The sequence below is a fragment of the Erigeron canadensis genome, chromosome 1, assembly GCF_010389155.1.
Source record: "Erigeron canadensis isolate Cc75 chromosome 1, C_canadensis_v1, whole genome shotgun sequence".
Taxonomy (NCBI): domain Eukaryota; kingdom Viridiplantae; phylum Streptophyta; class Magnoliopsida; order Asterales; family Asteraceae; genus Erigeron; species Erigeron canadensis.
The window spans coordinates 1,657,287-1,668,861 of NC_057761.1; the positions used below are offsets into that span (position 1 = coordinate 1,657,287).

Below are 11,575 nucleotides of genomic sequence, written 5' to 3' on the forward strand. Positions count from 1 at the left end.
TGACTATAATTTCATAGAATATAGTCTGGATTAAATAATTGTGGGGTCCTGACTGGGACCCTCGCATGAACCCGCCTTGTCCCCCTGGTGTCTCATCTGGGCGTTCAGTGTCTCCATCAGCCCGACGATTTGCTTGCTGGTCGCCACTGATTCAGTCGTTGCCCCCGATCTTGGTGGAGGGTTCCCGGAGGGTCCATTCCCTGTCGCCTGCTGGGAACTCTGCCCAAATCCTGGTGGGACATCTGCCATTTTTCTTTGATTCGATACACAAAACAGAATTTTAAGGTGGTTATTGATAACAAATAAAAAACAGAATTAAGAATTGATTGTATTTTATTGATTGTATTTTTTTGATGATATGAACCATACACATTCGGTCCCTATTTATACAATGAGATTACTTCCTTTTAAAGGAAATACAATCAAGTCAAGATATGAAGCTTGATGCCGAAGTCGTAATCTCCTAAATATGGAAATGATGATTTGATCTGATCTAAACGGATTCTTATCGCTAACAGTTATAGGATTTAAGCGCGGTGTCCCATGGATGGCGCCAAATATTTGTGCACCGAACCGAGATTATAACAATATGAGGAAATGGGTGTTGATGATTGGTTATTGGCGGTTCCCAAAAGGTAGAGTTAATTTCTTTACGCCAATTGAGTTTTATGTGCAACTAACCGTCTCAGCTTGAATGCCACTAAAAGGTCTTACAAACCTCCTTTTACAGGAGGGAATGTTCTTGGAGAACAAGTAGGCCGCTTAGGGTTTTCTAAGTCTTAGGACGGAGATATAATTTCCCTAGTTATCAGCTGGAAATGATAAGGGCAAATCCCGATCTTTTAGGAGAGTAACTCTTATCCTTTTATCTACATGCGGAAGCCTTCATGACGGATGATCCTCGGTTTGTTATGTCAAGGTCTGCGTACCGCTGGAGGGGTATGTTATCAGTTACAAGTCATAACAATCATTTTCCGTGCCCCTATTTACATATCGAAAGCTTGTGCACTTATCATATGAAAAACATGCATAAATCAAAGTTTGGGATCCAATACAAACATATCACTCTTTCGTACTTTTAGGCTTAGCCATCGGTACTATTCTTAGTTTCAAGATTACAACCATGTTAATTAGCTGCTTTTAACACTAAAGTTTCCAAGATGCTTAAGGGAATGACTCATAAGATCTAAGTTTCTAATCAACGAATGGTTTTCTGATCTTATTAGTAACTACGGTTACCTTGGGTCGACATAGCTGAGAGAAATTGTAGCAACCGAAGAACCCACTAACATTTGCGTGATGTTCAGTTCCATCGTCTCCTTGTCTATAAAAGGGGGGTTAGAGGGGACGGGTAGTGGCTCATCGTCCTTCACCAACATTCTCAGTGCCGCTGACATGATTGGTCTTAAAGATGGATCTTCTTGAATGCAAAGAAGTCCTACGTTTATCACTCTTATGGCATCTTTTTGGAAAATGATGTTCGGATATACATTCATCATCAGATTCGGGTCAAACATTTCCTTCAGTGTCCCCTGCGTAAAATGCCTCCATGCCTGCATGTACATGAGTAATAACAATGTATAAGTAAATGCATTTTCAGGCAAGCAATTGAAATATGTGATTCAATGATTAGAACTTCACATTATTGGGAAGTATGTGTTTTACTTACAATAGATACCAAGAATTCAGCATATTCCATTGTTTTGCTTCTGTTGCTTTCCATTCCGCTGACCAACTCGAGTAGCAACACACCAAAGCCATAGACATCAGCTTTTTCGGTTAACTGGCCACGAGCCAGGTACTCTGGAGCAATGTACCCTCTGGCGAGATTGAAATTAAGAAAGGAAAAGGTTAACGTAGTATATTAGTGTGAAATTTAAATATTAAGGAAAAGCTGATGTGTGGGTTTCTTTGGTGTCAAGGTCCTATGCAAAAAGGGAAGGCTATGTTGTCGTGAAAAACTACTTGTGTTCCGAAGAGCGAAGGAGGTTTAGGTATTAGACGCATAGCAGAAATGAATAAAGCCCTCATGACTTCCCAAATCTGGAGCATTCATAATAGGCGGGAGTCTTTATGGGTTACTTGGATCCATGATTATAAACCAAAGGGGCACAATTTTTGGGATGTCTTGGCTCGAACAGATAGTAGTTGGGGCTGGAGAAAGATTCTTTACATGAGATCGTCAATTAAAAATCACATTAAAATGAGTATTGGAAATGGTAAGTCCACGTCTGCTTGGTTTCATGCTTGGAGTGAGAGTGGTCCGTTATGTGAAATTGTGACTCCTAGAGAAATGAAAAATGTTGGTCTCACACTGGAAGCTAAGGTTGCAGACATTTGTAGGAATGGTGAATGGGTCTGGCCTAATGCGTGGTATGTTAAATATCCTGGTTTAATGAATGAGTCTATCCCTCACCTTGATCAAAATAAAAACGATGAAGTTATTTGGATAGACAATGCAAAAGTTGAACCATACATAGCAACTACTGCATGGAACTCCGTACAAAGTAATGAGCAGAAGGTGGCATGGATGAATTTTGTTTGGTCCTCTCACTCTATACCGAGGCATTCATTTCATTTGTGGTTGATAATGCGTAGGAAACTTTTGACACAAGACGGAATCATTAAATGGGCATCAGCAAGAAGAAAGAACATGAATATGATGTGTTGTGCATTGTGTAAAGCTAATTATGATTCACATAACCGCTTGTTTTTTTAATGTACTTTTTCAACGCATGTTTGGTTAAAAGTTAGGGATATGGGTGGATTGCAACACCTTCCACCGCTCTTGGATGTTATAATGGAATGGAGGAATCCTTGTGCAAAATCAAGATTGCTTGCAAATGTGATGGGGAGACTCCTTGTTGCTTCAGCGGCTTATTTCTTATGGCAAGAAAGAAACAATAGGATGTTCAATGACCAAGCTCGCCCTCCTGATCTGCTTTGTGAAGTAATTACATCTACCGTTCGGTTAAAGCTAATGACATTAAAGTTCAAAAAGACTACTCGGGTGATCCATATGCTTGAGGCTTGGGGTATCTGTGGGGTTTAAGTGTATGCTATGTTAATTGGAATTAGCATAAAGGTAGATTGGTGTTTGGCTTTGATTCACTAGGTTTTATTTGTTAACATATACGTAGTATCAATTAGTATGGTACGTCCACCATGCTAATTGTAATGAACCGTTTTGATAGTTGTTATAATACAAAGTTGTCGGGGTAACCCTTTACCCCAAAAAAACATCAATATGTCTTTTGCTACTTCCTCCCTAGTCCCTTTAAAATGTTTGTTAAGAAATTGGTGATCACTTTAGTAAGTAACACGTTGTAATTGCTCGTTATGGTTCTTTAATAGGTCTCGTAAAGGTCAACAAAATGAGGAACTTACAGTGTACCCACAATGGCAGTGCTCATATGACTCTTGTCACCTTGAAAAGACCTGGCTAAACCAAAATCAGCTATTTTGGGACGAAGCCTCAAGTCTAACAAGATATTAGAAGCTTTAATGTCTCTATGTATAATGCGTCTCTTGGTATTTTCATGAAGGTAAACCAAGCCTTCTGCTATACCAATAATAATCTCAAATCTCTTCTCCCATCGTAACTCCCTGCCTTTTGTTTCATCTGTATAAGTTCACATTTTCATAGTTACATCTCGATTAATCAACCTGATAAATTCAATTAAAAACTTTAAAATTTACCAAAACTGTAGCGGTCAAGGCTCATGTTAGGTAGATATTCATATATGAGAATGCTTTCAGGTCCTGAACAGCTGCATCCCAACAGCTTGACCAGATTTTTGTGTTGAACACTGTTAATAATGTTAACTTCATTGTAGAAATCTGCTGCTCTGAATTTGTTGTTTAAGAAAAGCCGTTTCACAGCTATTTCTCGTCCATCTAAGAGAACCCCCTGAGAAATTTTAACCATTCATCTAACTTTTGGCAAATTTAACTCATGTAGTCAACATGGGGTATGCATTATCTCTATCGGGCCAGATGGGTAAGTAAAAAGAACTCCTTAACACAAGATTGGGGAAATATACCGAAGTGGTTAAAAGTCATTTTATTACGAAAGAATTAGATTATTACTGTTATTATGTAATTTAAAAGCTTGCATAAAAAAAAATTATAGGTAAAATCAACCTCCCCAGCCCGTGCCTTAATTACATGTCATGACCTGTTCAACCTGACAACTATTCAACTTGAAGTGGTTTTATGATAAGATACTACCTTGTAGACAGTCCCAAATCCGCCTTGTCCGAGCTTATTGGAGTCATCCCAATTTCCGGTTGCTTTCTCAATTGTAGTGTATTTGAAATTCAAGTTACTGTCTGTAAGAATCTTCACCAGTTTTTTGGCATTTTTAGCTTCATAAGAACCTAAAACATTAAGCAACTGTTAGTGTTGATCGATAACCTATACAAATTGTCTGTTGTTACTAATATATTTTCAAGTCCATAAACATGACATAAATGATTATACCATTTCTCCTCTGCTGAATATATTTCCGTTTTCTGATATATAAGATGCTCATTAAAGCAACTGTGAAAACCACCACAGAACTAACAACAGAAACTACAATAGCTATTCTCTTTCCTGCAAAAACCACTAATGAAACATGATTAGATGTGTATAGAAAGCTTCTATCTTGAGGAATTATATGATTTCAACTTCTTATAGATGAATTATTAAAAAAGTGTTTCTTGTAAGACCCATATATTTAATGGTATGTTCATAAGTGTTAGAATCGTTACCTTTATTGCTAGCGCTTCTTGTGGTTTGTATAAGGTTAAGAAAATTAGTATCAGAATACCTCATAAAGCATCCAGTATTCAATGCTCGCCCCTCTGACCACGGCAAACATTTTGTTATTGATGCAGATGCGTTCATCAAACATGCCTTACAAGATTCTGGGCTCAAAGTATTCCAACATTGGGCCAACACATAAACTGAATCTTTAAAATTATCCGCGGTAAGCTCTTTCCTATAAAAGTAGTCACCGTTTTTTAATGCATCCGTCATAGCATCCATTACTGCGTGCCTTGTGGAGTTTTGAAACATGGTACTTTTCCTTGTTGTGTTACCACAAACAATTGTGTCTTTAGGCCCAGTATACTCCTCAAAAAAACTATAGTTTTGGATTCGCATAAAGCAGCCATCAAGGTAAAGTCGACCCCCAGGTTTTGGCCAGCAACTAGGAAGCACACTACGCATTCGGGCATTACAAAGTCGGCAATCTTCGTCAGAGAGGTCAGCATAGCATTGGGAATGACCATAAACTTGGTCGGGGCTGGTTCCCTCTGATACTGTTGCGTTATGTGAAGTTTGCATTTGGTTGCTGAGTCTTCCATATAACCTGATACCATTTTCGAGGAATTTTATTCCATCGTTTTTCCCTTCAGGACATAGCATCTCGACGGTTTGGATTCTGGGATCCCCAGCTGATCTGGATGCTAGTAATTGAATTATGATCAAAGCAATAGAAATGACAAGTGTATGTGTTGGTTTACACATCTTCTTGCTATCTTATGGTTGATGATCATCGACCATAAGTATCTGAGATATCGAAATAGAACAAGACTTAACTATTGAATATAGAACATGCATGGTGGCATACCTTTTGGGTATATATATATATATGATGATATATATATATATATATGATGATATATGATATGATAATATGAATCAATCATATGATGATATATGATTAAAGTAAAACAAAACGGTATGCATAGACTTGGTCTGCAAGTTAAAAAATAAAAAAGTCAAAAGCCTCCAACAGTCCAACCAACCTTGACCGAGCTCCCAAAAGAAACACCTCAACTTAAGGGTATCAAAAGTGGTACAATTTTATTAAAAAATTTAAAGATTGACTTTTAAGTTTTAATATATATAGAAAATACCAAATATCAAGCATGTTAGGCCTATGCCTATATCATCCCTGCCACCAGTACCACATGTCCACATCACCCGAAACATGGCAAGAACATCCCTGCCTATAACCCTTTCTTCGCCCCATATTAAATTTTTTTTTTAACTGTATGCCCCGCTCCCCATGGACCACTTTTGCTTATAGGTGGCAATTTGGGTGGGCGGGTCGGATTTGGTAATCGGGTCAAAACAGGTTTGGGTCATATCGGGTCGTTATAAATTCATATTATTTTTACAAATGGCAAAAAATTGAACTTAAGTAGTAATAAATTCGTGTGGTAAAATACTTTTATAACCAAATAATCTAATATTGGCTAGTATTGAATTCAGGCTCTAATACGCGATAAGTGTTAACTTAATAAAAACTGTTACGCACGTCCTGTGTGTCGCCCCGTAGAAGTGCCTCCTCTTCTGACACCATATGCCTTTAGTGTCTTCATGGATCCACGGGTCAATCAGAAAATGAATAAGGCTATGAGGAGTAAGGCTTCATCTTAAAGCCCTTCATAGAGGCATCTCATGCCATGTGGTATCTTAATCATCATGAGGCTTTCCTTGTTTACTTGAAGAAAAAGCCTTCAAAAATAGAAGTCATCCAATTTTATAGAATCAAATAAAATGGGCCCCTACTTAACCCCACCATCTCTGCAATCAATAAAGCTTCCATCCCTTTTTCCATATCATAAATCTTCAAACCTAAACAAGTGTACAACTTGTAATGAATGGTGTACAGTTATTGAATGGGTTATCTGAATGGGTTATCTTTCTGGATATAGTAAGTTTTAATCTGGAATAAAGAATTGCCTTTTTGATAAAAACAAAAGTTATTGGGTCACGCCTCCTTTACTCCTCCAGATTTCACGCCTTTTTCACCCGTCTCATTTCTCACGCCTTAGCTGTTTCTCTCTCTAGAACGCCCCTCAGGGCAATGTACGAGGCGTCCCGGGGCGTTTTCGAGCATTAAAAGTGAGATATGGTGCCTTGCTCCATTCAGTCTAAAACTACCATCTGGAGTAACACCTGCAATGTTCTTGTGGACCGAAAAATTGTATGTTAAAAGACATGTTTTAACTATGAAAGCTCAGGTCCCGTATGCATTTCTAGTGAGAGGCAAAAATGAAATACAAATTTTGAGTGAAAATTTAAATTTGGTTTGGTTGTTTAGAGAAAAAAAAAAAAAGAATTAAGTTATGAATTAACCATAACTATTGGGTTGTATCTGGGTTGGTAATATGGATGGTCTATGAATTTGTAGTGATGACTTCTTACCGACAAAACCCACTAAATTTAAACGTTAGAGCATTGCTTATGCTTGCAAGATGTCTAACAACGGAGGATGTCATTAAACAAACATTTATTAGATTAAAAATAAAATAGTAAATCTAACTTAAATTGTTTTGACGGACAATAAATTGAAAAGTTGAAAACACCAAACTTTTCTTGATGCTCCGAAGCTTACCATTCAATTTTCTTGATGACCGTCTTTAGCCTGTAACATACATCTCTTATACAGTTTTGGTAAGTTCGTTACATAACATAGACCCCTGATTAGATCAATACATAACATAGACATCATAATTCATTACATCCACGTCTAATTATCCCTATAAAAAACAACAAAAATTCTTCAGTGACTTCGGGCTTCAAAACCACATAACAGAAGGTTGAATATACAACCAAAAATGAGTGAATAAAAGCACAGCACGTTCGTTTGGAAAAGCAACCCCCGATATCAAAAGCACAAGGTCCTTTAGCAACCTGGCTTTATCGTCTTGTTCATTCATTTAACCATCTTGCTTGAGTTCGACATGGATAGCTAGAGATGGACTAACTTTTCAGGGATTATAAATACATGTGACATGCGATGTGGACCAATCAATTAAGAGAGAAAGAAGAAAGAGAAAAAATGTCTTGATTTGATTGGTGGAAGATTTATTTGGAAACCTCTGTTTGTAATCAGCTTGTGAACCTATTCTCTTCAGGAATTTCATTACCAACTAAGGTTTCCTCGGGTATGAACGGTTGCGTGAAACTGTAGCAACCGAAGAATCCAGTAACGTTTGAGTTATGTTGAGTTCCATTGTTTCCTCGTCTATAAATGGTGGAACAGAGGGGACAGGTAACGCTTCATCATCCTTTGTTAACATTCTTAGTGCCACTGACATGGATGGTCTTAAAGATGGAGCTTCTTGAATGCAAAGAAGTCCTATGTGTACCACTCTTTTGACATCCTTTTGGAAATTGTTGTTCGGATATTTATGCATCATTAGGTTCGGGTCAAATAATTTCTCCACTGTCCCATGCTTGAAATGCTTCCATGCCTGCTAATACAAAAATAAATGTTATAATTGGCATCTTCCTGAAAAAGAACAATGAGTTTTCCTGTGCTACTTGCAGGTTATATACTTACAGTAGACACTAAGCTGTCCAAATATTCTGTAATTTTGCTGCTGTTGTTTTCCATTCCCGAGACAACCTCAAGAACTAACACACCAAAGCTATAGACATCGGCCTTTTCTGTTAAATGACCATGGGCTAGGTACTCTGGAGCTATATACCCACTGGTGAGATTAAAAAAGTTAGAAAAGTATTCGCATTCTGTATCTGTGTGTTCATTTACATCTAAATGATATCCCAAAGAAAAAGACAATCAACTAAGAAGTCATTAACTCAAATTAACACGTCTTTTACTTCTTCATCTCTTTTTACTTAGCGTGGTTTGTTTTGGCTGAAATTATTTTTAGCAAGATGGTTCATGGGACCAGAAGATTTTCACCCATTTACCCTTTAGCATTGTTATCATTAAATATTTTATATTAGCACATTATTAAAGATTTTTCTCATTAAGGCGTGCTTTAGATTACATATTGATAAAAGGTTTACAAAATGAGACACTTACAGTGTTCCTGCAATGGCGGTGCTGATGTGACTCTTGTCATCTTGAAAAGACCTGGCCAACCCAAAATCAGCTATTTTGGGACGAAGCCTCAAGTCTAGCAGGATATTAGAAGCTTTTATATCCCTATGAATAATTCGACTTATGGTATTTTGATGAAGGTGAATAAGGCCTTCTGCTATACCGGTAAGAATCTCAAATCTCTTCTCCCAGCCTAATTCCATTCCTTTTATTTCATCTGCAGAAGCTCACATTTTTTATGATTACGTCACAAGGCATCAGCTTTATAAACTTGGAATCATATGAAAATATTTAAATTTACCAAAAATATAGTGGTCGAGACTCATATTGGGTAGAAATTCATATACAAGAATGCTTTCAGGTCCTGAACAGCTGCATCCCAACAGCCTGACCAGATTTTTGTGTTGAACGCTGCTGATCAAGTTAACTTCATTGTAGAAATCTACCACTCTCAACTTGTGGTTTAAGAAGAGCCTTTTCACAGCTATTTCCCGTCCATCGAAAAGAACCCCCTGAGAGATTTGAACCCGTAATTTAAGGAGTTTACTACAAAAGAACAACATTTATGCTACCAAAAAGTTTTGATCTGTTGAGTTGACATACACAATCTTAGATGTGGCAATATAAAATCATGTAGTTATGAATTAGCTAGTTCTGGTTAACAATCATCTCTAGAGGGTCATATATGGATTAAGTATAGAATATCTTTGAAGAATATATGGAAAGAAAAATGGGCCAAAATAGTCAAAGTCAAATGGGTAATTCTTGATTTAAGATCATTTTAGTTGGAAAAATCACTCATGGTGTATGTTCAATTCACAGAAACAGCCTATATCATTTTAGCTGAAAAATTATGTATATTTACTAGTGTTATTTTGTAGTTCATCATTCTGGTCAACTCAACAGACCAACCAGTACCAAAAGCAGCCGTCATAACCTGTTACCCAACCTGCCCAAAACACCGATTTTGCTAACTCTGGAAATCTGTTTTTTTAATTTTATTTTAATATATATATATAGTACTACCTTGTACACAATCCCAAATCCACCTTGTCCAATCTTATTGGACTCATCCCAATTTCCTGTTGCTTTCTCAACGGTGGAGTATTTGAAGTTCAAGCTAATATCTGTTAGCATTGCAGATAGCTTCTCGACATCATAAGAATCTGAAACATTTAGCAACCATTATTTTGATGTAAGATATTGATAGATTATGCGCATCGCTACTAAAGTTGTAGTAAGTCCAAAAGCATGATGTTTACTTCTCATATACCTTTTCTTTTCTGCTGTATATATCTGCGTCGTCTGATATATATCACAACCATTGCTGCAACTGTGAAGACCACAGTAGCACTAATTGTCGAAACTACAATAGCAGTTATCTTCCCTAGAAAACTCGTTAATAAAACATTCTCAGGAATTTGTAAGTGAAAGACTCCATATATATTGGTTTAGTCATACTAAGGAAAGAAAAGATAGCCGATGTGAATAATTTTATAGTTGGATTCAGTATTATGATCATTACCTGTATTGCTAGAGTTGCTTGTATCCGCTATCGGGTTAAGAAAATTGGTATCAGAATACCTCATGAAACATCCAGTGTTCAATGCTCGTCCCTCTGACCACGGCAAACATTTTGTGATTGATGCAGATGCGTTCATCAAACACGTCCTACAAGATTCTGGGCTCAAAGTATTCCAACACTGGGCCAGCACATAAACTGAATCATTAGAACCAACCCTGGTCACCTCTTCCCTAGCAAAGTAGTTACTGTTTCTTAGTGCATCTGTTGCAGCATTCATAACTGCCTGCCTTGTTGAGTCTTGAAACATGGTACTTTTTCTTGATGTATTACCACAAACAATTGTGTCATGAGGCCCCGTATACTCCTCAAAAAAATTATAAACTTGGATTCGCGTAAAACAACCATCATAGTAAAGTCGACCCCCATTTTTTGGCCAGCAAGTAGGAAGCATACCACGCGTTCCGGCGTAACAGAGTTGGCAATCTTGTACAGAGAGGTCACCATAGCATTGGGAAAGACCATACACTGTGTCGGGGCTGGTTCCCTCTGATACCGTTGCGTTATTTGAAGTTTGCATTTGGTTGCTAAGTCTTCCATATACTCTGATAAAGTTTAGGAGCAAATTTGTTTGAGTGTTTTCACCTTCATTACAAATCATCTTGACGGTTTGGGCTCTGGCATCCCCCTCTGATCTAGATACTAGTAATAATAGAATTACGATCGAAGCAATGAAAATTACAAGCGTATGTATTGGTCTACCCATCTTCTATTGCAGAAACTGTTCAGAACCAGAATTACATATGATGTTTAATAGTTACAAAAAAAAGGATATCAAAATAGGTTGATCATACTAAACAAAGTAAACAGAAACAAATTATTGATTATAGAACTATGTGTGGTTTGGAGGAATACAAGATAAAATGGGTTGGAAATTTTCAAGTCTTATTTTCAGACTTGAAATAGTCCGGTCTAGATTAATATAGCAGGTTTTTAATGTGGTAAGGAAATACAAGAGAAAATGGCCGGGTTAGAAATTTCAAAGTCTCTAAAGACTTTGGGCTGGATGATTTTCCACGACTAAACCAAATTTATCAATCTACTATATTATTGTACCTATCAATTGTACCCAATCAACTAGAACAATGTACTCCTAAACATAGATACATCTAAATCATTCATCATCATGAACAAAACAATAG

The 11,575-nt window shown here is 37.1% G+C and overlaps 2 protein-coding genes across 2 annotated transcripts; both read right to left on the reverse strand.

The window, feature by feature from the left end:
• Nucleotides 1–1,235: 1,235 nt before the first annotated feature.
• Nucleotides 1,236–5,514, reverse strand: LOC122584921 (cysteine-rich receptor-like protein kinase 2). The gene is made up of 7 exons (XM_043757004.1): nt 4,755–5,514; nt 4,483–4,596; nt 4,231–4,379; nt 3,700–3,910; nt 3,388–3,622; nt 1,670–1,820; nt 1,236–1,553 (listed from the first exon to the last, which is right to left on the reverse strand). Exons 1-7 carry the CDS (start codon nt 5,512–5,514, stop codon nt 1,236–1,238), a joined length of 1,938 nt encoding a protein of 645 aa, XP_043612939.1.
• A 2,028-nt stretch (nt 5,515–7,542) lies between these two features.
• LOC122585181 (cysteine-rich receptor-like protein kinase 2) lies at nt 7,543–11,285 on the reverse strand. The gene is made up of 7 exons (XM_043757291.1): nt 10,377–11,285; nt 10,125–10,238; nt 9,878–10,017; nt 9,153–9,363; nt 8,834–9,068; nt 8,345–8,495; nt 7,543–8,255 (listed from the first exon to the last, which is right to left on the reverse strand). Exons 1-7 carry the CDS (start codon nt 11,137–11,139, stop codon nt 7,932–7,934), a joined length of 1,938 nt encoding a protein of 645 aa, XP_043613226.1. The 5' UTR covers nt 11,140–11,285; the 3' UTR covers nt 7,543–7,931.
• Between the last annotated feature and the right edge of the window lie 290 nt (nt 11,286–11,575).

Excerpts from the sequence above, each read along its gene's own strand:
- LOC122584921 (XM_043757004.1), bottom strand. The coding sequence starts at position 5,514 with ATGTGTAAACCAACACATACACTTGTCATTTCTATTGCTTTGATCATA. Across the intron at positions 4,597-4,754 it reads AAGAAGCGCTAGCAATAAAG|GAAAGAGAATAGCTATTGTA; the intron begins GTAACGATTCTA and ends TGGTTTTTGCAG. Across the intron at positions 1,554-1,669 it reads CTGAATTCTTGGTATCTATT|GCATGGAGGCATTTTACGCA; the intron begins GTAAGTAAAACA and ends ATGTACATGCAG.
- LOC122585181 (XM_043757291.1), bottom strand. The coding sequence starts at position 11,139 with ATGGGTAGACCAATACATACGCTTGTAATTTTCATTGCTTCGATCGTA. Across the intron at positions 9,364-9,877 it reads GATTTGGGATTGTGTACAAG|GGGGTTCTTTTCGATGGACG; the intron begins GTAGTACTATAT and ends CAAATCTCTCAG. Across the intron at positions 8,496-8,833 it reads ACCGCCATTGCAGGAACACT|TGGGTATATAGCTCCAGAGT; the intron begins GTAAGTGTCTCA and ends TAATCTCACCAG.